This window comes from Aulonocara sp. 'chitande type north' Nkhata Bay, linkage group LG10, assembly GCF_057382095.1.
Source record: "Aulonocara sp. 'chitande type north' Nkhata Bay isolate Kocher_YH1m ecotype deep benthic linkage group LG10, A_spYH_male_GT1.1, whole genome shotgun sequence".
Lineage (NCBI taxonomy): Eukaryota > Metazoa > Chordata > Actinopteri > Cichliformes > Cichlidae > Aulonocara > Aulonocara sp. 'chitande type north' Nkhata Bay.
Genome location: NC_141353.1, coordinates 24,237,495 through 24,264,153, shown reverse-complemented (window position 1 = coordinate 24,264,153; position 26,659 = coordinate 24,237,495). Strand labels below are relative to the sequence as shown.

Sequence of the window (26,659 nt, the reverse complement as noted above, 5' to 3'; positions counted from 1 at the left end):
GACAAATAAAATTTGAATTTGAATTTGAAAATTAGACACTGTTCATATTTTTGCAAGTGAGGAAACCCAGTGGTTCAGGGGGTTGGGACGCTCATCTTGTAACCGGAAGGTTACCAATTCGATCCCCAGCTCTGTTTGTTTTGGTCGTTGTGTCCTTGGGCAAGACATTTCACCTACTGCCTACTGGTGTTGGCCAGAAGGGCTGATGGTGCGATATGGCAGCCTCGCTTCTGTCAGTCTGCCCCAGGGCAGCTGTGGCTACAACTGTAGCTTGCCTCCACTAGTGTGTGAATGTGAGAGTGAATCAATATTGGAATTGTAAAGCGCTTTGAGGGTTTCGAAAAGCACTATATAAATGCAATCCATTATTATTATTATTATTATTATTATTATTATTATTAATGCATCACATTCAAAATGAGCAGCATTATAGACTTATTTTACTTTTTTTATATATTTAATTTGATTTTTATAGCATTTAAATTGTGCTAGTCATTGCATCCAGGCTTTAAGAAACATTTTTTCAGAGCATCCCAAGAGTTCTAGCCAATTAATATAAATTAATACTGGTCAAAATAGGATTCAAACAATTTTCCCAAGCTGTTGTGATAAGAGCTTAACAATAACAACAGATTTTTGCACATAGTGATCATGTGACATAGCCCTTACAAGTCCATTTTAATGCCTGAAAGGAGGTCAGGATAAAGTAGATTCTGAATCTAGTATGGCGAAGGAGGTGGCCAAACATTTCCCAACTCTGACCTGCCTCTATTATAAAACATTAACTTTTTTCATTAAATCCCATGCATGCCTTCCCCTGGACCACTACATATAGCCCAGTCGTCAATCAGCAAAATTGCCTTGTTGACAAAAAGGAGGGGTTGGGTAGAAATATAGATTAAGCTGAATGAATGGAATTCGGTAAAAAGAAGACAGTGAACCACTGATAAACACAGAGTAGCTCGTTACAAATCTCCCAGGCAACATGGGATTTACATAATCAAGAATGACTGGAGGAAATTGCGGCTCCCCAAAAAAGAACAGACGGTTTCTGGTTTAAAAGTAGAAACAAATCAGCCTAGTCAACCATCATTATAGTTCTATGATTTAACCCTATACTTGATTAATATTTGACCCACTAACACCCACAATACTTGCAAAAGATACAGTAACAGTGTGGTTTATGTGTAAAGTTCAAAAAGTTCACAAAATCGAGGAAATAAGCAACTAGAGATAAAATGAGAAAAGATGAACAAGAGAATGTAAGATGCATGCTCTTCATTTTTGTATTTAGTACAACCAGCACACAGGTTGGGCAAGCTTTCAACTACATATTCCCCTTTTATTGGCCTATTTATTGTTTTATGAACCTTACCTAGAGCCACTCTGGCAGCAGAGGCATCGTAGTTGATCCAGAAGGAGACCCAGGAAAGGATGGTGATGAGAATAGAAGGCATGTATGTCTGTAGGATGAAGTAACCAATGTTTCTCTTCAGCTTAAAACTCAGAGACAGACGAGGGTAAGAACCTTTGGAGAAAGGAGAATAATAATTAAAAATAATGTTTAAAAAAGAGAAAATGTCACGGTCTGTGGAGAAGAAATGCTGGTGTGTGTGGTGGACCCAGGTGCGAACGCAAGTGAGTAGACGGGAGTGAACTTAAACTGAAAGCGAGCCTTTATTATGGCTGATGACATAGAGTTCAAACAAAGCAGAAATACCGTGACCAAACTAAACTATAACTAAACTGGGAAACTGATACTGTGATAAACTATAAAGACTCAGAAAACTATGACGATGACTGCAAAGACTGGCCGTGAAAACATGGAGGGTGGGAACACAGATGACGCGACACAGACTGAAAGAAACACAAAGACTAAATACACATAAGGGATGATCAAGGGAAGTGGAAACACATAAGGGGGAACAGCTGATACACATGGACCTAATGACAGGACAGGGAAAGCGAAACTACATACACTGACATTAGACACAGACTTTCAAAGTAAAACAGGAAACATGGAGATTAGACGTGACCTGAACTTAACCACACAGACATGACGCATGACAGGTAGATGCACGAACCAGGGAGACTGAGTACAGGAGGAGATGACATAAACAACTAAGAAACAAAGGGCTAAGCAGCACCCTAGAAATTAACTAGACGAACTAAGCTAGAGCATAAATGAATACAAAAGATACATAAAACTCAACACTGGGTCGCACAACCCAGGACCATGGCAGAAAAGATGTGAAATGCCAAAGATATCAGGTGTGTGGCAAAAAATATGAACACAATCATCAGTAATCAGGATCAGTTTGAACCAAGTAATTTAAATTTGTTCTTTCCAATATCACTGACTGATGAGCAACTGTTTTTTACTACCTTCCTTAAAAAAAAGGTCATGGCACACACTCAAAATAAAGCTTAAAAATCTGAAGGCTGAAACATGCTTCATTAGGAAAACAGGGGTTTGTGACCATGTTGATCACGTGGTTCTGTCAATGACAGTGGTGTTCTGTCAGGCCAGAGGAAAAATCTCTGCAATTCTTGACTAAAATTTGTTTTGTGGTATCCAGAGGATAAAGTCTAACTTTCGTGATCTTGTGACTTTTGTTCTATGAAGATGAATGAGGACAAATCCAGGTTATTCCTGTATAGCCTGTTATTTGAAATGTCAGCATATATGTGATAGAAACAAATACAAATTTGGTATACAATAAAGTCTTACTACAATTGTCCAACTACAACACATTTCTTTGAGGGTTTTTTTTTTTCAATTACAGAGTTTTTCAAATTAGCACTATAATTATGACAGTTTTATAACCAAGCTGTATCCAGTGAATGTTTGACACCAGGGGAATTCCCCCATTTCTATATTGGGTAATAAAATCCAGCACACTTCAGGTAGACACTTGGGTAAAGTTTCTTCCATACTAATAGTATACCAATACACAACAACACACATACATACACGCACAAGCAGTGTGTGCAGACAAAACAAGCTTTCATTGGTGCAGCTGCAACATTCATATTGAATTTACGTTACGCTATCATTCAGTGCAGCGGCTTTAACTAATCACCAAAAAAATCACTGTCCTGCTCACAAATGCTTGTTTGCATGACAAAATCATGAATATGAAAAACTTGAACATATGAATATTTCATTATATCAGGCAGTGTTCTCTTTTGTTTGTTGTTAAAATGTCATGGTATCATCTGCCTCCGAAGACAATGATTCATTCAAAGATCTGTATGCCTGTTTGTTTTCATGATGTTTAGGATTTCTGGAAATTATTTTTTCATATATATAAGTTGAAACAGTGAAAAAAGTCAGTACTGATAAAGTATGAAACATCTAAACTATTTTATGAATATACAGAGACACAGAGATATAATAATGAAGTAAAATTACTAGTAATAATAGTAACAATGATAATGAATCATGATTTTTATGATGCGTTACCTGTGGAGAAGACAACATTCTTGGAAATGAGCTTATGATCCACAATGGAGAACTGGGGAAGTTCGATCTTGTCTACTCCTGTCACAGCATTATCTCCTCCTCGCCAGTAGAATTCAATGTCATCTGTAGTGTAACCATCTGCGAGACAGTACAAGCAACAAGAATAACTGATTGACAATAAGGTCTACACACTATATCTGTTCACGATCTATCCCATGTCGTTCTTGTATATTTAATTAGTAATGATTAGGTTTGCATTTGTTACCAGTTTACAGTCTTTTGACTTTAGATGCAGTCACTGGGCTTTGGTTTACTGATGAAAAATTCATGGCAGTCCGCAAGGAAAAACTCTTTTATTCATTTGAATTTTTTTTTTTTGTAAAAGCATGTGCATTTTAAATATGCTTCCTATTCCTATTTGCTTCCTTCTCCTCAAAAGGCCTGCATAGTGTATATATGGTTTGAAATGTTTCTAAGTTGTGGGTTTGTTTACCTGTTATTATTTTCTAGTCAAAACAATCGACTTTTGTGCTCTTAACACTCCTTGAACCACACATATAACAGTTCGCAATACTGCAACCTTGGAAGAATGAATGCTGGTCATTAATTTTTGTGTAACTAACATATTAATTCTGTTAGTTACACAAGTAAAGCTCAGTAGTGCAATTACTGTGTGTTAAAATCTTATTCAAAGCCATCTCAACATGAAGATACCCTTACTATTTAGATCTCTCACTACTGTGCACTTCGCAATAACTGCAATGTGGCAAAATATTTATATGTGAACTAACGGTTGTGAGTGTGAGAGGAGATGACCTGAGAGATAGCTAGGATCATAGCTAAAATGAAAACCTAGACCTTCTGTGGCTGATTACCAAGACTACGTGAAGTACCTTCTTAAGGTCTACTAGAACATGGACAATCACTACTGTGACACCACAGCAACTTTGATCACTGGGATGCAACTTTGATCACTGAGATGCTTGGCTACAAGATAAACAGCCACAAAAGGCAGTACCCTCCATCAAGATAAAGGCAGCATGGAGGAAGATTAGCCAACTATTGGTGCTGCTAATATAACAAATGGATGCATAAGAAGTAAGCTTCCCATACCTGAGGCCTTAGAAATTGTCAAGCAAAGTCTCACAGCTATGGCCAGCTGCTTGAACCTGAGAGACTGAAGCCAGGTGGCAACAAAGAGAGGGAAAGTAGTCAGAACTGAGGGGATTGTACTACCAGAAGGCAACACTACAAACAACGAAGACAGCTACAAGTACCTGCAAATTCCACAGGCAAATGGGAACCATCAAGAGGCTGCTAGGAAATCTGCAATCATCAAGTTCTTGCAGAGAGTAAGGAAAGTCCTGAGAAGAACAACATCTAGGCAATCAACACCTATGTCCTTCTAGTTGATAATAATATCGTGCTGTGATAATAAGCTGGCCAAAAGAGGAGATAGAAGCCACTGACGGCAAGAAAAGAAACTTCCCTATTATGCAGGGATGGTTTCACCCCAAATCCAGCACCTTGAGACAGTACACTAAGTGTAAGGAAGGTGGGCTAGGACTAGTGAATGTCAGAACCAAGAATGGGACACCCAAATCCAAGATGGCCACAACTGACCGTGTGCTTAGTGAATACCTCAGGCAGAAGAAACCCAAGAAAGAAGAGGAGCAAGAGTAGGAAATATCATGGAAGGACAGGCCCCTGCACTGCATGCACCACTGACAGGTAGAAGAAGTGGCTGATATTAAGAAAACCTATCAATGGTTAGACAAAGGTGGACTGAAAGACAGCTCACAGGCACTAATGATGGCAGCACAGGAACAAGTTCTAAGCAGAAGTTCGATGGAGGCTTATCTGTCTGCTTTTTATTTTTATTTATTTACTTATTGTAATTTTTTTTTGTTAATGTGTATGTGACTTTCGGTCATTCTTCTATAACAAAAAGTTTCCAAAGAAGGAATGGTAAAATGACTTCCTCAGTACAGGTGCCAGAAAAGAAAAAAATCCTCATGGAGTGAAGTGTATAAGGAAATTATATTAGTTGAGATGACTGAAATGAAGTCAGGACTGGTCAGGGGCAGACAGAAATAATTTTAGTTTGGATGAATTTTTTAAGCGACAAAAAATCCAAAAGTACTAGCTTACTACGTGTAGAAATGGATCCTGGTGTAGAAAGTAATATTAAATAAATTCTAACAACAGCTTATCAAGCTTAAACGTGCTGCTGTTGTTTAGCCGCTGGTTCCCTCTTTCTGGTGCAAAGTGGGCCAAAAACAAACAAGAGAGACGGACTCGCGACAGAAAAGCCAATCAGCTGATCATTGATCAGTTTCATGATTGAAGTAGCAGCAGGAGAGCGAGGGAGAGCGAAGAGGCAGTCACTCCATATATCGGTTGTTATGCTTAACGTTGGAATGCTTTACAAACATTCAGAGATGAACTTACACACTTGCTTTACTTCTCTCTGGGATAACTTTCTCTGAGATGAAATGCTGGTTTGGTAGCGACAGGTCTCGCACGCCACAGCCGCTCTATCACGTGACGCATACTGCTCTGACGTGCTACGGTTATGAGCCGAGTTACGCCATGTCGCAAGTTTTGTGAGGCGTTTTTGTGATATTTTTTATTTCTCTCCGATATCCGATCAAATTAGATTAAACAAGACTGTTGCAAATAATTAAATTTTTGCTTGATGCATAAAGTTAAAATATTAAAACTAATAAAACAAATTTTAAAACAAGACTTTTTCATTTAAATACATTTTATATGATCGATTATGCAGAAAAAATAGAATTGGGCTGAAAGGTCTATTGCTTTATTACGTATTCAGGTTGTGTATCATGTTTTTTAAAAGTAACTAATTACTTTTGAAAATAAGTAATCTGTAAAGTAACTGGATTACTTTCTTGGAGAAATAATCAGTAATTATTTACTAATTACTATTTTCAAGTAACTTGACCAACACTGATGACAGCCAATGAGTGCGAAGGATATCTTTGACTTGTAGAAGACCTGGTAGTAAATACATGAGAGGGTTACCTAGACAACAAGAGTCTTTCTGAGCCATGTGCTTATGGTGAATTGACAATATGAGGTCATAGCAGTAATTATCAATCTGTGTTGTGGACACACTCAGGGGGGAACAGAGCTACTGCATGACTGAAGTGGATGACTGAATGGGGGCATGTTAGGAAAAACAAACTGTCAACAAACAAGGACTACACACACCTCTGTACTGTAATAGCATAGATGAGTAGAAGTTTGACCCAGTGCTCTTATAACTTAGTTTTTAGTTACCTAAGAACTTTAACCCTTAGACTGACTTTGCAATTTTATTTTACTGAAGTTTAGCACATTCAGATTGTCTTAATTCCCATCCCATATGAAATTAACTGCAAGGAATATAGTAAGAGACACAAAATAAATAATTAGTTGAGAGTATATCTATTAATTACAAAATGGTGAAATAAGAAACTTGGCTTTGTAACTATTAACTGGCACAAGATTACAGAACTTAGATTAAAAAAAACAATAAGTTTTAAATAATAATAAAACACGGGGTGACGATATCTATTTTACACTAGCACAAAACCTTCTCTTATGGATTCCAATGTCAGAGAGCACCGCCAGACCAAAAGTAAATGAAATTGTTCACGATAACATCAGAGGAGATAGCAATACAATACTAAAGCTATTTAACTGGGACTCTGGCATATCTCCCTGACCAAATCTGACTCCAGGCATTTTTATCAAGCTTATGAAATAATGTCTCAGTTGATTTGTTTTAATGGGCAAAGAAGGATTTTGGAAGGAGATAAAACACTGGCTTTGATATTGCTATGGGCAGAAGATAATCAGGGATAATAAAAAAAGTGTTTTTTTATATACTTATTATAAAAGAATACCAAGTTCTAATACATATATTAAATACCACTGGCATGCAAGGTCATGATAAAGCATTATGAATCAAAACAATCATGTTATTCTTCACATCTATACTTTTTTTCTAAATATATTGTAAATAAAACTTGTAAACACATTTGGCATTTGCAAACATTTGAAATAAGAATACTTTGAAATACAGTATGCTGTGACTCCCTAAATTTTGACTGTTTATTGAAAATTATTAAAGTCACCAAGCAAGTCCTTTGGATTATTTTTTCCCCACAGTTTATCAGACGAAATGCATATCAACTTAATACATATTAATAGACATTCTGTGATGCGTAAACACATGTGTCCACATACACATTCACAAACATCACCATCACTCTCACACAAAAATCGATACTTGAAATCCACCCCCCGACAAATGCCTGCTTCACGCATAGCCCAGTGAAGCTGAGAAGGATACTCAACTCTAAATATGTCTGCAACTAACTTTGATTTTACAAAGTTCAAAGCGACTTTAATGTTATTCCTAGTAATTAAAAAATATCTTTAAAGTTTTGCAGTATACAGCAAGCTGCAGCTCACTTGGATGCCTGGACAGGGGCGGAACATCTAAAGATAAGATAAATAAATAAGCCATGCAAGCCCACGTGTGGAAACCATTCACACCCCAGAGAATGTCTGCAGTTTCCAAAATGGGCTCTGATAAGCAGTGATGGCAACAGCGAGATAGAGTGGAAGTGGCTGTCCATATCATGGGGATCACTGGTGCAGAAAATATAACTATAACTTGACAGAGATGCTGTAATGAAATGATAGTTTCATAGTGAGCACATATCGACTGAAACATCTAATGTAATGTGCCTTTTACTTTCCCCTCAGTACATGTAAAAGTTATCGAATACGTACATAGCTGTCTTAATTACTTTGTTTCATTTTATGGCTTTTAAAACAGCTTTGCTGAAATGACCAATTTTGTCGTCTTGTGTAGAGCCATACATTTTGTAAAGTTACTACACTACAAGTTTGTAAAGCTGCTACACGAAGATGCTTCTTGGCTAGTGTTCAATGTTTAACGGCTGACTGATCCTAATCTTGGTATGATTTATTGAAAAGGTTCACAGCTACTGTTGTTATGAAGTCAGTGTTGTATCTTTTGATCAAATCAGTTTTCTTTTGAAGGTAGGGCTATACAGCAGCATATAGACTGTATATTACTGTAACAGCGACACTGAGCATTATAAATAATGTAGGAATGGCATTTTCAAATGCAAGAAAATCCTTCAATAATAGTCTAGGTGTGAAATTTTGTATACTAATACAAACTTTTGTACCATAGGATCTGAGTTGATCTGAATTGAAGCATGATTAATACTTTGAGATTTGTGTGCACGGTAACAGATTAATTAACTTTAACAGTTTTACATCTCGCTATGCTGATAAAGTGTCCACTGTTCCAAAACCTTATTTACTTGTTATGGAGCACTTTTGCCATAGCATGAATAAAAGCTGGTAAATCAGCGGTTTTACATTTGCCTCTAAGTCACATAAAGTTCAATTTGAAAATAGAATGGCTAATGGAGCGATACATACAGAGTAAGAAAGAAACACTTGTGGTGGAACTTTGAGAAAGGAAAAAAAACACTGATGAATTTATAAAGGAGATAGATGGATGGAAACCAGTAGTCTACCCTTTTATATTAGCACTGGGAGTCCTTTAAACCTTTTAAGTGTGCATGTGTTTTCAGAGGTTTTGTCTATTGGGTATGTTTTAGTGGCTATGATAATTACACATACATAATCTATATGATGGATGCTCACAGCCACAGTTAGTAATATCCAGCTAGTTTCTTAAGAGAAAGAAAACACTCCAACCACATTAAAAGAGAAGGATGTGCGCTTGTGGTACTAATGACTGGACATATTGTGAGGTGAGCTCATATGTACACCACTAATGCTCCACTCCTCTCCATCTTCCTCTCAGTTGTTTACCATCATTCTCTGAACTCAGACAATTTGTTCAACTGGACACTACAAAGCAGGGGGTTACATTTGCAGTAAAAATATACATGAAGTTCCCATTTAGATTTTATTATAGTATTTTTTCTTGTCTGTCCCCTTGGCATGACAAACTATATATAGATGATATGTGGCAGTTGTGTGCATTTGTGTATGCAAACAGCAACAAGGACCTGCCATGATCCACTTCTATTCGAATATCACATGAGTGGCTAACAATACTCATACTGGCTATACCCACAAAGGTATAATTCGTATAAATACCAGGTAACAAACTGGTAGATAAACTTCTTCTACATAACATGGAAGCTCCACACATATGAGCAAAGCTCAAAAGGGTATTGAAACAACAAAATGTCAAAGGACCAGGAACTGGCGGGTAAAGCAGCAAATAGATAATAGACAGTGAGACAATATGAAGCCTCTTAACAATAATGAGCACCTTGAAGCAACTGTTATTGTAATTTGGTGCTATATAAATAAAGCTCAATTGAAACGAACAAGTGCTGATGAGCCCTTTCCATTGTAGGAATAAGACCCATACCATCAACGCTTTCAATGTCAAAATAGATATTGGCTTAAATAATAAAGTGGCCACAAGAGTTGGTATGGCAGTAACATCAATACAAACAAACTTCTGAGGGCACTGATGGTTCCATCTAAAGTCCAGCACCATGAGACTCCACCAGCCATGAAAAGAAGGATGGTGAGGATTAGTGAGTGTCAGTGCCAAGATCCAGTTGTGAGAGCCAATACATATTCCTGATGTATTCAGAACATTTCTGAATACATTAGGAAGATGGGTATTGGGGATGAACTGCTATGAGAGTGCCTTAGGCAGCAGAAGATGTATAGTATGTTGACAAGATGGCGCTGGAGTGACGGCAGCCTTTCCAAGTAGCTCTGCAACACCGCACCTTTTTTGTTAACTTTAACTTTTTTAGACTAGGCTTTTCAAACTTTTTTTCACCTTCGGTGCAATAGACTCAATACTTGAAATGTGCAATTCACTTGTATTTTTATTTTTATTCCTATTTATTCTATTTATCCCCTTCGTATATTTTATTTATATTGTCTCTGTATTTATATATATGTGTGTGTGTGTGTGTGTGTGTGTGTGTGTGTGTGTGTATATATATATATATATATATATATATATAATATTCTGTAACTCTGTAACTTCTGTGCTGTGCTTTTTTGGAAATCGAATTTCCCAGAGGAACCCACCCGAGGGATTAATAAAGTTCTATCTAATCTAATCTAATCTAATCTAGTAATGAAGAGGAGGAGTAAAATCTATGGGATACAAGCCCCTCCATGCAATGTATGCATCATCAGCAGATAAAGGAAGTGACTGAGATCAAGAAATCCTATCATTGGCCACAGAATGCAGTCCTGAAGAACAGCTTGAGAGCAGGCCCTTAACATTAGATCCATAAAGGTAGGATTCTACCAGAGAAGAATTATGAAAAGGTGCCCTGGAGACTGTTAAGCACATAGTAGCAGTGTTAAGGTTGCAAGCTGGAAAGACATACACTGAAAGGCATAACAATGTACTGAAGATATAGCACATGTCGTATACATGTGCCACATATGAATTCAAAGTACTTATGGAAGAGTTCCAAAATTTTTGAAAGAACAGAGCTTCGAACTAACCAACCAGACATGGGCGTGGCTGACATGGGGCTAATTATAACTGTGAGATCTAGCAGTTCTACAGTAACATAGGAAAGATGGAGTATGAGAACACTGAGAACTATCAGAGGCTGCTGGACCAGCTGGAGTAGAAATTGAAAGTAAAGCTGCCCAAAAGTAAAATGAGTATTGGGGGTTTAACTCGAGTATTTGCGAAAGGGGGGGGGGGGGGGATAAATGCAGCAATCAGTTTACTTTCTAAGCAATAACTAAATGACAACAATGACAAAAACTGACAAAACATGCATGATACATTTAAAATGTTTTCTTCCATTCTACTTCCCTTTATTACCCCTTTCCTCAAATAAATCACCCCATTTATTTATTTATTTATTTACTTACAAATGTGTGTATGTATTTATTTATTTTTATTTATACAGTTTCCACTTCAGAATATGCCTTGATGTATTTTGTAACTATTTAACTGAATACAGAAAGCTTGATTTTAATTATTTTCTTATTGGTATTTATTCTGTCAATTTATTTTTTGTTCTATAAATGTCTTTCAGAATGGATACAGAATATATCCATAACTGAAATGCAGTTATGGAGCTTTATATGCCTATCATGAACCAAGCAAACATTGTGGTACGAACAATGTGGTTTGTGTATAATAATCATGGATTACTACAACAATATTCTCACAGATACTTTTGTAGCAGGCTGCTAGATTACAAATAGCGTGTTTCATTTGAACAGTTTGTAAAGCAGCTGTGAAGCTGCATGAACCCTTAGCCATGAGTACAGAAAGTAAAGTTCCAGTCAAAATAAAATCATCTGACATGACAGTCATCGTAAAACTATGATAATCTTAATAACAGATAACTGTTACAAGAAGCATATTTGCATTACTGTTTTGTGTTAAAATCCATGTATTGTGTGATCCTGATGTCCTTTAAACCTTCATGCTATAATTCCCTTCATACATTAACACCAGATTTATGCCTTTCAGGGTGTAATTCACTTTAGCAGCATTGCAGGCATTCAGATGTATTTATCATTATTCACCATTAGTTCTTATTAAAGCTAAATTTCAACCACTTTTGTTTGGAGGTAAATTAAATTTCTTTGTGAATGAGTGGCACAGTCACTCATTTTACTTTAACTTTACTTTACTATTAAAGTACAAAGGAAGAACACGGGCTAAAAGGGACAAATTTAAATTGCTAGACATAAACCTAGAATTTTAAACTGTTAAACTGAGTCGACATATTAATTCAACTCTGATAAGAAAACACATTAATTAAAAAAAAAGAACACATTATGGTCATTAATGAATCAATTACTTACAACTTTCTATCTCAAGTGTGCAGTTTTGCTCATCCAGTGGATACCTTCTCAGGTCCATCATACAAGCAGCAGTGGTAGTTATCCTGAAAAGAAATCACAGCAAAATTAGAGAGCAAACTCTATTTTTTAACAGGGTAACTACAGCAGGGACTAGACAAAGATATATAATATAGATGCTGTTAGTTGTGAGAATCAACTTTTTGTTTTGTTTTGTTTTTCTTTTAATTGCCTCATTTTATTTACTTTTAATTTATTTTCTAAACAGTTTTGATGACCATTTGCTAGCTGCATGGCACTGAGTAACTGAACAAAATCCAAATCTTGTAAAAATAAAATAATACATAAATAAATAACCCTAAATTATTTATTTATTTTTTTTTTAAAGACTGGAACGGTGGTAGTGGTGGGAACTCCACTGGGCATTATAGGTGAATAGCTAATCCTTATGTCCCAATTCTAGCTTTGTTTGGATAATCCTGTGGGTTCTCTGTTAGGTTTCACCTGGGATATGAATCACTGTGGGGTTTATTCTCTGTGAGACAGTGGTGACAGCAGCAGAAGAGAGAGATATACTGTAAAAGTCAAAATGAATGTAATAATGCCTTAAAATGCCATATGGGATCAAATTAACCTTATTGAAAACTTTGACTTTGTAGGTCAGTATTATTGTGTGAATAAAATGATGATGATGTTAGTGTAACTGGAATCAGCACAATAAATAAAAAATTTCAGACTGAAAGATCAATATTATACTTTCATTTGTTTACTTATAGCAGTTACAAAAAATGTCATATAACTTAAATAAGTATGATGTTACGTTAGTGTCAGAGTTTTATTTAAGTGTGCACTCGTCTTGTCAGACATCACCTTTTCATGAACATTACTGTTTATTGTGAGATGCTGCACAGACAAACAAAAATGACATAAATTGTACAAAGCTATTCTTTTAATAATTAAAAGAAGAATCTAAGTTCCTTTGAATATTAAACAAGGAAATATCTTTATTATAGCATTATTACAGCATGGTACTGATGGGTTAACACTCCTAACATACAGCTATATAAAAACCTCAAATATCTGAGTTGTTCAGTTAATACATTCCATTAAAAAAGTACTTTAAATGACATTTTCACATAATTTCCTGTTTCCAAGCTTAAATGGGACTTGGCTTTCAAATATAGCACCTGATGTGCCACAAATGAACACTTCATGACTCCATGGAGCATGCGAACATCAATAAAATGATAGATTATTATCTTCATGGGAAATGGTAAAGATAGATAAAACAGCTTGGGGGGAAAAGAGAAATGTTAGATTACTGCCCCCCAAGGCTTAACTTATCCTTTCCCTTTAGCATAATAATTCAAATGTGAAAATATGTCATGACTTCAAATGAGGGATGAGAGGCAATCTAAATAGAATCTTGGTGTTTTTTTTCTTTGTTTGTTTTGTTTAACATTTTTTATTAGATGGTATTTCTATGTTTCATGTTTTACTAAAAAGACACTCGAGGAATTGATCTCAGCAATATGTCAAGACCCTCTTTGACCACATAACTCTGACTCTTTTGATGTGAACCACAATCAGGAGCATATAGAGCTTTATAGTTCCACTACACATACTATTCTGATTTCTGACTTGCTGTTTTTTATAGCTATTAATACTATTTAATGCTTTAGTTTGTTATAGTTACTCCACAGTGTCGCATTCACCTAACACATGAAAGCTTTGAGACCAGGAGGAGACACAAATTTCTTTGGGGTTGCATCAGGAGAGGCATTTAGTGTAAAAAAAAAAAAAAGAAAGAGGAAAAGAAAAAGAAAAAGTAGAGTTAGCTAAATTGGGCATGTTAAAACAACCACTGTGTTAACCCTTTGTGAATAACAGAGCAACCTAAAGCAGTTTCTATCTTAATTTCTTGTCATGGATTATGAGAAATTAACCAAAGAAATGTACTGCTGTGGTAAATGTGCTTATATGTGTAAACAACCCTGGTCAAAGAACCAGAGCTTACTGTTTTACCACTTCTATCCTATCATATTCTGTGGATACTGTATCTATCACCATAAAGGCATTCAGCCTTTCAGTCAATATCAAAACAAATAGGCAGCAAGGGATAATAAGGGATAATAACAGAAGGCAACCATGAGTCAATAGATAAGGTTATGTTGTCCATCAGACTTTGTGAAAGGAACATAAGGATGAGGCTGTGAGTAATAGGCTGCCATTCTTTCCTTGACTCTGGTCTTGTGTGAGAACTTCACTCCCACTGAGGGAGTTGCCACAGAGCAGCACAGCATGGTGGGTAATCGTCTAGGCACACCTGACAACATAGATAAATTTGTGCCAGAGGAGAGGCTCATCTTGAGTCCAATCCTCTGTTACACAGCAGAGATAACCATGCTTGTGTGCCTCTGTGCCTCTTTCGCTTTCTTTGTTCTATCTCTCTTTTACTATGCCATTATTCAAACAGCCACTATAATGCCAATACATTTATATTCATAAATTACAAACACCTACTATACAAACACAGAAAGATTAATGGACATTCAAATTAAGGATATAATCAACATTACATGATATTATTTGTAAGCAAAGATTTGGAAACAATTATGCACCAGCGTTACAAGATTTTACTAACACCTAAAAGGCATCCCATAGTCTGTGTCTATGGCAAATATATTAAAACAAAATCCAATAACTGACAACATGTCTGCAAAGAAGCTAACAGCGGAATTGGAGACAATATTCTCCTTTTATGCTCCACTTGCTGGATTATGGGGCGTTTTAAAAAAGGAGACCTAAAACTTATCCCTGCCTCACTTAAACTGAGCATCCATCACATCAGTTATTTTCTGTGGCCCACTTCCTACCATGGAGAGGGGAATAGGATCTTTTAGGAGACTACTTAGTTCAAACACCTTGTTAACTTCAGCATGTCTCACCTATTGGATAAAGTTTATTGACAACTTCAGTTTATTCTGGAACTGTAAAGATCACTCCAAGATACTTGCTGCCAATCTATGTCCTGCTCTTGGAACATCTAATACTAATTAAACTCTGTGAATAATTCAATTCAATTTTATTTATATAGCGCCAAATCACAACAACAGTCGCCTCAAGTCGCAACAAGGACAGAATACATAGGCAGGACACCATACATAGTCAGACAGAATATGCTCCTTCCTCCTTAACTAACTCCATCCACCCTATTATCCAAAGCTTCCAGAGGATGTCCCTGTAACAACCTGCAGCCAAGCCACCTGGCTGTGACAGGTGGCTTGGCCTGAACTCACTCACTGGTCAACGTTCCACACTGAAGCTGAGCCAAATTGAAGATATATTACGCAGCAGTGGTTACACACATCACCAATCAGATGCGTATCATAGATGAGACAGACTCCATGCCACTTGTCTAAACAGTGATCCTATGTGGCAAGATCAAAAGCATTAACCAAGTGTACTCAGAGTGCACAGCTAATGCATTTAATTTATAAAGTAATATATTACAAAAAATGATCTTGATTTTATGTTTTTAACCCAAGCCTGGTTAAACGAACACAACAGTGCTATGATTACTTTTCAAAAATCTCCTCTGCGTTTCCATTTCATAGTTTCGACTATAAAAGGCAAAAAAAGGAGTGCGAATGGGCATTGTATACAATGCCAGTGACAAGCAGCTTTCATAAAGAAGATGAATTTAGAAGCTTTCCTGCTTCTAAAATCAGGTAAAACTGAGGTATTTGTACAAAAAAACAGTGGTAATGGTAAAAAACTGTGGTAGAAAACAAGGTGATGCCTACCAGTGTAAGTGTCTAACCAGACACTTGTTGCTCTCCTTTTGTGCAGGATCTCTCAAATTACAAAAACATCCTGTCTCAAAGTGATGCTGAAAAACTAGTTCATCCATTTATTGCTTCTAGGATATCTATTGTAATTCATTTATTATTATCATGTTGTTCTAAAACCTCCCTGCAATGCTTAAGTTACTCCAGAATGCTGCAGTACTGTCAGGGACTATAAAGACCATATACAGTGGGGCAAGAAAGTATTTAGTCAGCCATCGATTGTGCAAGTTCCCCCACTTAAAATGATGACAGAAGTCAGTAATTTGCACCAGAGGTACACTTCAACTGTGAGAGACAGAATGTGAAAAAAAATCCATGAATCCACATGGTAGGATTTGTAAAGAATTTATTCGTAAATCAGGGTGGAAAATAAGTATTTGGTCACCTCAAACAAGGAAAATCTCTGGCTCTCACAGACCTGTAACGTCTTCTGTAAGAAGCTTTTCTGTCCCCCACTCGTTACCTGTATGAATGGCACCTGTTTGAACTCATCATCTGTATAAAAGACACCTGTCCACAGCCTCAAACAGTCAGACTCCAAACTCCGCCATGGCCAAGACCAAAGAGCTTTCGAAGGACACCAGGAAAAGTATTGTAGACCTGCACCAGACTGGGAAGAGTGAATCTACAATAGGCAAGCAGCTTGGTGTGAAAAAATCAACTGTGGGAGCAATCATCAGAAAATGGAAGACATACAAGACCACTGATAATCTCCCTCGATCTGGGGCTCCACGCAAGATCTCATCCCGTGGGGTCAAAATGATCATGAGAACGGTGAGCAAAGATCCCAGAACCACACGGGGGGACCTGGTGAATGACCTGCAGAGAGCTGGGACCAAAGTAACAAAGGTCACCATCAGTAACACACTACAACGGCAGGGAATCAAATCCCGCAGTGCCAGACGTGTTCCGCTGCTGAAGCCAGTGCATGTCCAGGCCCGTCTGAAGTTTGCCAGAGAGCACATGGATGATACAGCAGAGGATTGGGAGAATGTCATGTGGTCAGATGAAACCAAAGTAGAACTTTTTGGTATAAACTCAACTCGTCGTGTTTGGAGGAAGAAGAATACTGAGTTGCATCCCAAGAACACCATACCTACTGTGAAGCATGGGGGTGGAAACATCATGCTATGGGGCTGTTTTTCTGCCAAGGGGACAGGACGACTGATCCGTGTTAAGGACAGAATGAATGGGGCCATGTATCGTGAGATTTTGAGCCAAAACCTCCTTCCATCAGTGAGAACTTTGAAGATGAAACGAGGCTGGGTCTTCCAACATGACAATGATCCAAAACACACCGCCCGGGCAACAAAGGAGTGGCTCCGTAAGAAGCATTTGAAAGTCCTGGAGTGGCCTAGCCAGTCTCCAGACCTCAACCCCATAGAAAATCTGTGGCGGGAGTTGAAAGTCCGTGTTGCTCGGCGACAGCCCCAAAACATCACTGCTCTCGAGAAGATCTGCATGGAGGAATGGGCCAAAATACCAGCTACTGTGTGTGCAAACCTGGTAAAGACCTATAGTAAATGTTTGACCTCTGTTATTGCCAACAAAGGTTATGTTACAAAGTATTGAGTTGTATTTTTACAAATCTGTGTTTGTATTTAATCATTAGTTATTATTAAACTCTCTTCCACTCCCTTCTTTTCTCCTCTCTCTTTCTCTCCCCTCACCAACAATAGATTGTGGTGAATGGCTGCCCTTTCTGAGCCGAGTTCTTCCAGAGTTTTTTTTTCCTATCAAAAGGAAGTTTTTCCTTCCCAGTGTCCCCAAGCGCTTGTTCGTAGGGATTGTGTGATTGCTTGTCTTTCTGATATTGCAGGGTTTTTACCTTACAATATAAAGAATCTTGAGGTGACTGCTTTTGTGTTTATGGTAACGTATACGTAAAATTAGGGCTGTTCAATATAACGATATATATCAGATGGCGATATGAAAACGTCTATCGTTTCATATTACGCTATTGTTTGTTTCGTGGAGTCGCAAAATAAACTGTTTACGGCAATATTTTTCATCGTTTTGATGGTCACTGTAGAATTTCTTAAAGTTCTCTCTTTCTCTTATACTTAATATAATCACCCTACGGACGGACAAGCGACTGTTTTTATGCGTTGTCGTTAGCAACAATGACGGTAAAACCATCGCGTGGCTCTGCCGTCTGCTTGTTTATTTTCCACATAAACCTTTCACAATAAAGCTGAAGATCCTGTTGAGATTTTTCAAAATAAACCAAATCACGTGAAATAGTATGCACAGTGTTTACAGACGAGAAGCTAAAAAGAGCCATCAGGTAAAAAAAAATACTCAGAGAAAACTGCAGCTGTTTCAACTTATGTAACACTCGACTCCAGGTACACGACGCCCAGCTGAAAACACTTTACGGAAGTAGAGCTGCCGAGATTCACAGAATTTACAGAAAATGTAAAATTTTTGTGATCTATATACCAGTATCGTTGTCGGCACAATAAATGTCTTATATTGGGATATGAGATTTTGGTCATATCGCAATGCCCTACGTAAAATTAAATTGAATTGAACAGTACCGAATCTGAACAAACAACACTTAAATGTGGAGTTCCTCAAGGTTCCATTCTTGGACCTCCACCATTTAACGTACAGTATGCATGTTCCCTGTTGTTCAGATTACATAATATTATAATTTCCTATCATTGTTAGCCAGAATATACACAAAGAAAAAGAAAGTCTCTGCCAATAGAAAGTGTGACACTTAAATCTTGAAATCGTGGAGTCATTGGTTCACCTAATTTTCACAGCCACATAGCGACAGTTAGTCTCAGGCTTTTCCCATCTTTTCCCCAGCTTTTTCCCATTTAAAGCAAATACAAAAAAAAAAGTAGGAGATTACTTAATGTTACTTATAATTTCAATATTAATATTACACATTACTATTACTTTACAGGTATAGTAAAATAAGATCAGACAGCTCTTATGATAAACTTAAGTATTACTTTTTAAATATTTTTGCTAAGAAAAAGAAATGTTGTAATTTACTTAGTTATTCAAAAAATGGAGGTAAAATAATAAAAACAAAGCCATAGAAAGAATATTTTAGGACAGAGGATGTGAAGAGAGACAGTGAGCAGTCTATCATAACATTTCCTTCTAATGCCAGTAAAGAAGTTCAAAGGGAAGAGTTCTAACATTAACATGCTGTTTCATATTACACACCTCAGGGATTACCACCCCACAGAGTGTGACGGTGAGGTTGTTTGAGCCTAAGAGGTTTAGATAGATTCTCCTTTTCTTTCTCTCTTGTCCCCTGTCTTTGTCAGCATTTATTTCACACTGATGGATTTACTGCTGGTGATGGGGCTCTGTGGCTTCCATGTGTTTAACCAAGGAGTAAATTGCCGGTTACTTTTCGGCAACTTTCTGATCTCTGTGTCAAGTCGGAGTCACCGGTGTAGAACTCAGAGCACAAGCCTCTGGCAGGGCTTTTAGAAAACATAAATGTTATGCATGTTTGTATGAGGTAATGTGTGAGCATGTTACGTAGCTGTTACACTGTAGAAGTGTGCATCAGATTGCCTATGTTTACTGCTGTCTTGCTCTCCATTTACCCTCTCATTTCCCCCAGTTGTTCCATCCATTAAATGATGCAAAGCCTCATTTTTCAGTCTGCTTACACTCCCTGGTTGCTAAAAAAAAAAAACATTCCCTGAAAAAGCTGCCAACCACACTAAGTCTCATATGTTGCATCACCTGCAGTGACCCTCCATATTTTTCAAGCTGTGCTCAGAGATTGGCTTGCTGGATTGATCTAACTTGTGAGGTCAAATCAGGGCCAAGTAGCTTTAAGGGAAGAGACTGGATTTCAGGCCAAAGAAATGTGCGGGCTGTTGGTCACAATCACAATAAATATGAGTGATTAATGCGTTGCAATGATTTACTTTTGTTTTTTACTTAAATATTCTCAGTCACTTATTTGTACTCAATTTATGCTGGTCTTAGTTTATAGTAGTTGCAACAGAAACATTTGAACTTTTACAGTCAAAAACATAACAAATAATTAATTGTACAAAAACATTATAATTTAGTACAGTTAAATTATACATACATAAAAAAATAGTAGGACTCAGAGAAGTAGGTCCCTTTTATTGGGGTTTTCAGTGAAAAATATCGTAAATGTTCCTTGCACTGTACTTGGAAAGGAGTACCCCTGCATAATTGTAGTCTAGCCATTTTCTGTGATTATAAACAAAATACTCCACTCTGATTGCTGGCAGAGCTCAGAGCTCATTGAAACAGTGAATGTGCTGTGCACCAGAGCTGCATTATTTGATATTTAAGATAATGACAGCATTTAGAGAGTCATCATTCCCCATAGCCAGCTGCTTTCCACCCACTGTTGTCCATGAAAATATAGTAAGTAGGATGCTCTAGGTAAAACATTAACATTTAATCTTAATATTCAAAGACATTTTTTTGTTAATTCTCAATCAGGCATTAGTTGTGTATGCTAAGAGCTCTCCTAAAGCTGGGTTTAAAGGTGGGTATTTTTCAGTGATAAACACCCTATCTACCAACAAATACTCCCTATATATAACAAAGACAAAACACCAACTCTTGTTTTGGTTTCTCAGCCCAAAAATGCTTGCAGTCTTATTATTTTATATTTGCTTTTGCACAGGTAATATTTGCCCTGGAGTCAATTTTAGCTTTTTGCTTTTCTTGAAAGCAGTAACAATTGTGGGTTTAGTTCTAAAACATCTGCAGATGCTACATTTAATTATATTTTCAAAACATTTTTCTTTGTGACAGTACATCTTCCCGAAACACCACAGGTCACTGAACATGGTTGTAGGGATATTTATTTTTGTCATCCTGTAACTTCATATGCCAAAACTGCAGAAGTCCCTGCACCTGGCTTGTTTTCATCTAGAAATAAATCTTTTAAAAGCCTTTATAAAGCCTGAAATTGCTGTTTTATCTTTATGCGCCTATAATAACAAAATAGCCAAAATTTATTAATCTGTCACGGGTTTTGTTAGATATATGATGGACTTAGTTCAGACTGCTTCCAGTCTAACCTAAATCTAATCTTTTGAATTGCATCCACCTATCCTAATTGAATTTATTAACATAATAAATTGAATAACTGCACAGCTTTAGTAGGTCTTCAGTGGGCATTAATATGCTGTATCTGCATGTGCTGTGTGGATTTATGAGCACTCACTGACCTGCACAAGATTCCATGACCCAATTTAGGATTTGCAAAAATCTGGTCATCCTACTTACATGATATTGAGTGTCAAAGGTGATGGATTTCTTCCCCCAATTTCAGTCTAATCCTACTCCATCCAAAGTAATATTTGCACTTTGTGTCAAGTTCTTCAGTGGATGGGAAACGTTCAAACCCATATTTCGTGTGATTATGGATTTTTTTTTCCATTTGGATATTGCATCAGTGTGTTGATAGCTGTTCATTTTACATTTAACTTGGATGACCTGACACAAGAATGATTTGTACTATTTGAGTTCTATCTCAGTATAATCTGACCTTCACAATCTGCTACTGCCTCGAGCTTTCTTCTGTTGGGTTTTGTTCACTTTAGACATTCTAGACATGAAGCACTTTGGCTTTGAAGCAACAGAGACTTTTTGGCTGCTGCTCGATCCATCAAAGTTTAAATCTGGTAGGTGTCCATTATATGAAAAGTTTATTGAACTGTGTGCAAGATAAGACAGTATAAATGAGAAATATATCAGTCCAAAACTGTTAAATACAAATGAATTAAAAACAAACAAAGGAAAACATTTCCTCCCAATTATAAAGGAAAGGTTTGTCAATTAAAATATTTTTATTATTCTTACACTACACTTTTAAAAGATTACTAGTGATATATTTTGCAAATATAGCTTGCTCTGCATAATTAATCAAGCAATTGATAGTATATGATGGGCAAACAAAACAATAATAACCTAAGAAGTGTAGCTAAGTGAACCCTATGATCAGGCCATTGAAATTTGCTGATGATACAGTGCTCATAATTATCACTTCATCTGCCAAAACAAGGAGGAGAAGTGGATTATCTGATGGTGCAGCTCTAACAACTTGCAGTTAAACATGCTTGGAGACACTGGGCTGCAATCCGTACTGACCACTCAAGCACACAAATTATTGAATAAATAATTAAAAAACAAAACAAAAACCCTACCAGCAAAAACTCAAAGCATTTTAAAATTATATTGAGTTTATTCTTGGCTCTTTGATCAATTTGCTATTTAGTTCTTCAACCATGCTTCAAAAAATTTGAAAAGGAGAATTCTCTCCAGCCTTTGTGCACCTTCAGGGTCAGGGAACATACAGGTAAAGTCATCCTGACCCCGAACATCTCTAGACAACCTTTTTGAGCTATCTCCCTAGCTGAAAAGAACAAATGATTTTGTTGATTTTCTTTCATGATTGGCCACGTGATTGGATTGTTAAAGTGGAGATCCTCTATAATGCAATGTGGCATAACATTTGAAAAAATCTTATAAAATTTAGAGTATTTATAGACAAATTCACAAATAGAACAATACATCTCTAAAGCTTGTGTATGTTGTTTTTTTATCCCATTTTCTTTCATTTTCCCTTTTTTGCATAAGAGCTTTGGATTTCTTCCATGAAAATTGACTGTTGATTATTCTGATTTTAGCACAAGACAATGTATTATTTAGAATTTTCCACATAGTGCTTTCTTCTTCCATTTCTTCATCTCAGAAAAAATGTCTTATTCTTCCTTCTCCATCCACTTTATCCAACAACAGCAATGAAGAGTATCACAGAAAAATATAATAGCAAGATTCCATTTTAATCCTCTTCTTAACACATCTCTCATCCTTTGTCTTGTGCTCTCTCAATCTCTATTAAATTTCACCGTCCCAGAGCAGATCCGGTTCATCGTCATGGTAGCCATTAAAGTGTTATGATTTTCAATAACATTTTATAGACTTTGGGCATAAGAGGCCTATTTACAAAATGAAATGATGAGACATCAGTGAGGAGTAAGAAACGCATGGTCATCATGTTAACTCAGAGAGGTTGAAACTCAGTGGAATGATCAATCAATTTATATAGTGCAACTAGGATTTCTGCTTCGGGTCTCTGGGAAAGAGCTAGGTTATGTCATATTATCATATCAAATACCTGCATGGAGGAAAACCATTGAGATATTTAAAGTAGTTGCCCTCCTAAAAGTTTGTTTTAAAAAACGTTGCAAAAGTTGTGGTGTTTTTTAGGTAGAGAAGTATCTTGCTGAATGTGTACAGCATCGTTGTCAGCAAAAATTACCAATCATACTTCATAATTTGTCACCTAATGCTCTTTGATTTTCAGTAGGTTAAATAAATTTAATGGCTTAAATATTTAATCATCTCACAGTGTTAGTCAACCCCATCAAAATTACTTTGATCGTGAAAATGTTTAACTATTGTTAGGAAGAAAAAGTAATCTAACATCATTTGTGCAAATCTAGTTGACATGTAGTAACATTGGGGTAACGGGAAAAAAACCCCCAATGTGCTCAGAAAGGTGTAGCTGGCAAGGCAACAACAGAAACGGTTTTATTAGCAGTGGTACTGAAGAACAAGATCTAAACTAACTGAAATGACATTTACAGAGTTCAGTGTGCTGTAGCTGACTATCTAATCAGCCTTCAAATGAGCAATGTTAGTACTGAACGTCCCTGGATCTCGAAAGAAACAAAAAAGTAATTTAATTTCAGATGAACTTTCAAGGCTTTACACCTACAGCTATTCTAAGTACATCTGCTTTTTATACTTGGTGGTGAGGTAAATTATGCAGAGAGCATGCAAAAGACTTGAATTTAGTGTTACACAAGCCTTTAGTGAGGCTTGGCTTGGTGATGTGCAGACGTCTTTTAAATGAGGACACAAGTAGGTCACTTCCTCAACATTATCATTTTTGCTTAGGGGGAATGTTGCACCTCCCATCAGTAGTTTTCTTCATCTGGCTCTAATGAGCTAATTACTGACTTGGTCCAGTGCAGCAATGGTTGTCTCACTGTTACCTCACCTGCAAGATTTTCTTTTTTCCAGGATGTTTTCAAGATGTTTAAAATAGAAAGTATGCTGACAAGGATTAAGTATGAATTGTTTGACAACATGAAGTAAAAGAGAACACAATTCTTGTGCAACATGTTTGTCATTATTTGTTACCAAGGTCATGCAGCATTTGTGCATATAACATTTTAGTTCTTGTTCTTGTGTTGACAAAAATGTTATTTTAAGAGATTAAAATCTCACCTTAGACCATATAATACGGTACCATCTGGGTGCAGTCGGATCATTCTGTTTTTTACTGTGACACCATGGACAAACGATTTCTTGTCGTTGAGGAAATAGGTGTCAGGCACCCAGAGCTGGTCAGCGACCCGGTTATCTAAGGTCAGGTTGAGGGGGATGTCAGAGTAGGACAGCCGCTTGTCTCGCCATGCCTGCTGGAAGTACATTGTCAATGTGTAGTCCTGCAAGTGCACAAAGATGGGCAAAGGAGGACAGAGAAAAGAAAAGAGCAAGAAAATAGAGGGTAAAGATAAAATGGTAGGAAAGGAGTTGGGGAAGCATGGAGGAAAGATGAATAAAACAGAGAGATGGAGAAAAACAACAGAAGAGGTGGTTACTTCCCCCCAAAAAACAAGCATTTTACACAGCTGGTCTGTAAGACTTTTCTTATGCAAACTCCTAGATTAGACCAGACTAGACAGGCTTCAATATTGGATGAAGTTCACTTTAAAGCAAATGAAATAGTAGCACTACAGGCCAAAAAACCCTCAGTACAAAGCAACTGGGAATTCCTTCTGTTCATAGAAACATGAGGTTAAGACAGATAGTGTGAAAGAGTGTGTATGTGTCAGAGAGAGGAAGAGAGCGAGGGAGAAAGATGGCTCGTGTTTGGTGTGTAAGTGTGTGTATGTTTTTGTCAGTATGGCTGTGGAGTATAGCACATGTCAGTGGCATGTCCAGTTGGTTTAATGCGAGTGTTTGTGTATTTTTGACTCATGTGACTCATACATAGAAGAGAGAGAGAAAGACAAAGCAAGAGAGACCGCATATTTGAGAAAACTCTAAATAACCTCCAAGCAACCTCAAAAAATAAGTTTTACCGAGTATTTCCTACACTCAAAAAACAGATTCAGGTCCTCCTTTCAAAGAACACATGCAAATTATGTTAGTTGTTCACAAATGCAATTAAAAAATACCAAATTAATTTGATTTTCTTTGTGTAAACCTAAAATTATTCAAAACCAGCAGAGGCTGATTCTGAACACAAAATGAATGAGTTTGTTGGGGCACTGGGGGTAGGAGGAGTACATTTTTGCACTTAAGTATTTGTAAAGTCAAAGAAATAAATTCAAGCCCCTCTTTAAGCTTAAACATTATTTTTAATCTCATTCAACGCAAATGTAGCACTCCAGCGTTACTGCAATTATTATTCGTGTGGTGAACCTAAATTATTTTCTCTCAAAGCAGTCTTTGTCACAAGAACACAAAGTTATTGAGTTACACAACGGTCCGCCTTCTTTGAAAATTTTGCGCTCTTTCAGGATCACCTAAATGAATGCAGCTGCTCTTCGCCTCTCTGTACGTTTTGGATAAAACTACACCTTCAGGTAAGGTAACATATTATTTTTTCATATATCCAATTGTGTATTTCTTTATCAGCTAAATCTATGGCAATGCTATTTATCATAGAAGCTTGTAACAGTTGTTTTTTTAACTTTTGGTGGTGCTACCATTCTCTTCTCTGCTTGAATACTATTTTTTTTTGACAATATAGCCAGGTCTTTTCAAAAGTGCCTTGTTTTAGAGGAGAAATTGTGTAGCTGCCAACTTAAGTCGGAGCGTGTGCTAGCTTATTAGCAGCTAGCCATTGTGCTCAATGAAAGATGATGTCCTATAGCTAACTTCTTTCTTACTGTTTTCTTTTTATAATCTAAAAATATGGTATTCTGTGTTTATTATTATATGCCATTTTCTAGTAGAAAGTATCGTTTTGAGATGTCTTTAAAAGCACTACATAGTTTACTGAGGGTGCTACCAAAAGCGAACCATGTGGCCGGAAGAGTAACTGCAGGCAGCACAATGCGCACTCCCATGACGTTCAAACCTATTTATTATTATAAAAGATTTCCGCTACGTCCACACTTACACAGGTATTTTTGAAAACGGAGATTTTCCGTTTTCGTTTTAAAAAATAATCCCGTCCACAGGTAAACGCAAAAATGAAGGAAAACGCTGCTAGGAACATGCCAAAGCAACAGGTGGCGATATATTCCTAAACTCAGCTAAAAACAGTTTAGGTCTTGACAAACTTCACTGATGGTTCAAATGTTTAGCAACTTTCAGTGTGTTGATTCAGCAGTCTGTATTTAAACTTCTAGTTTACTATATTTATGTATGTTTTATTTCCAGGTGAATG

The 26,659-nt window shown here is 36.8% G+C and overlaps 2 protein-coding genes across 2 annotated transcripts in view; one reads left to right on the top strand and one right to left on the bottom strand.

Moving 5' to 3' along the window:
• The window catches only part of gabrb2b (gamma-aminobutyric acid type A receptor subunit beta2b), an 85,878-nt gene that overhangs the window by 14,624 nt on the left and 44,595 nt on the right, over positions 1-26,659 (bottom strand). Inside the window, exons 4-7 of the mRNA XM_086309225.1 lie at positions 24,484-24,704; positions 12,368-12,450; positions 3,467-3,604; positions 1,376-1,528 (exon numbers count right to left, since the gene is read on the bottom strand). Coding sequence (XP_086165351.1) covers positions 1,376-1,528; positions 3,467-3,604; positions 12,368-12,450; positions 24,484-24,704 — 595 coding nt within the window. The remainder of the gene's footprint in view (positions 1-1,375; positions 1,529-3,466; positions 3,605-12,367; positions 12,451-24,483; positions 24,705-26,659) is intronic.
• LOC147320947 (uncharacterized) overlaps positions 26,316-26,659 on the top strand; it is a 2,164-nt gene continuing 1,820 nt past the window's right edge. The window contains exon 1 of the mRNA XM_086309226.1: positions 26,316-26,659. This exon is cut by the window's right edge and continues 149 nt beyond it. Within this exon, the coding sequence (XP_086165352.1) occupies positions 26,638-26,659 (22 nt within the window). The 5' untranslated portion in view covers positions 26,316-26,637.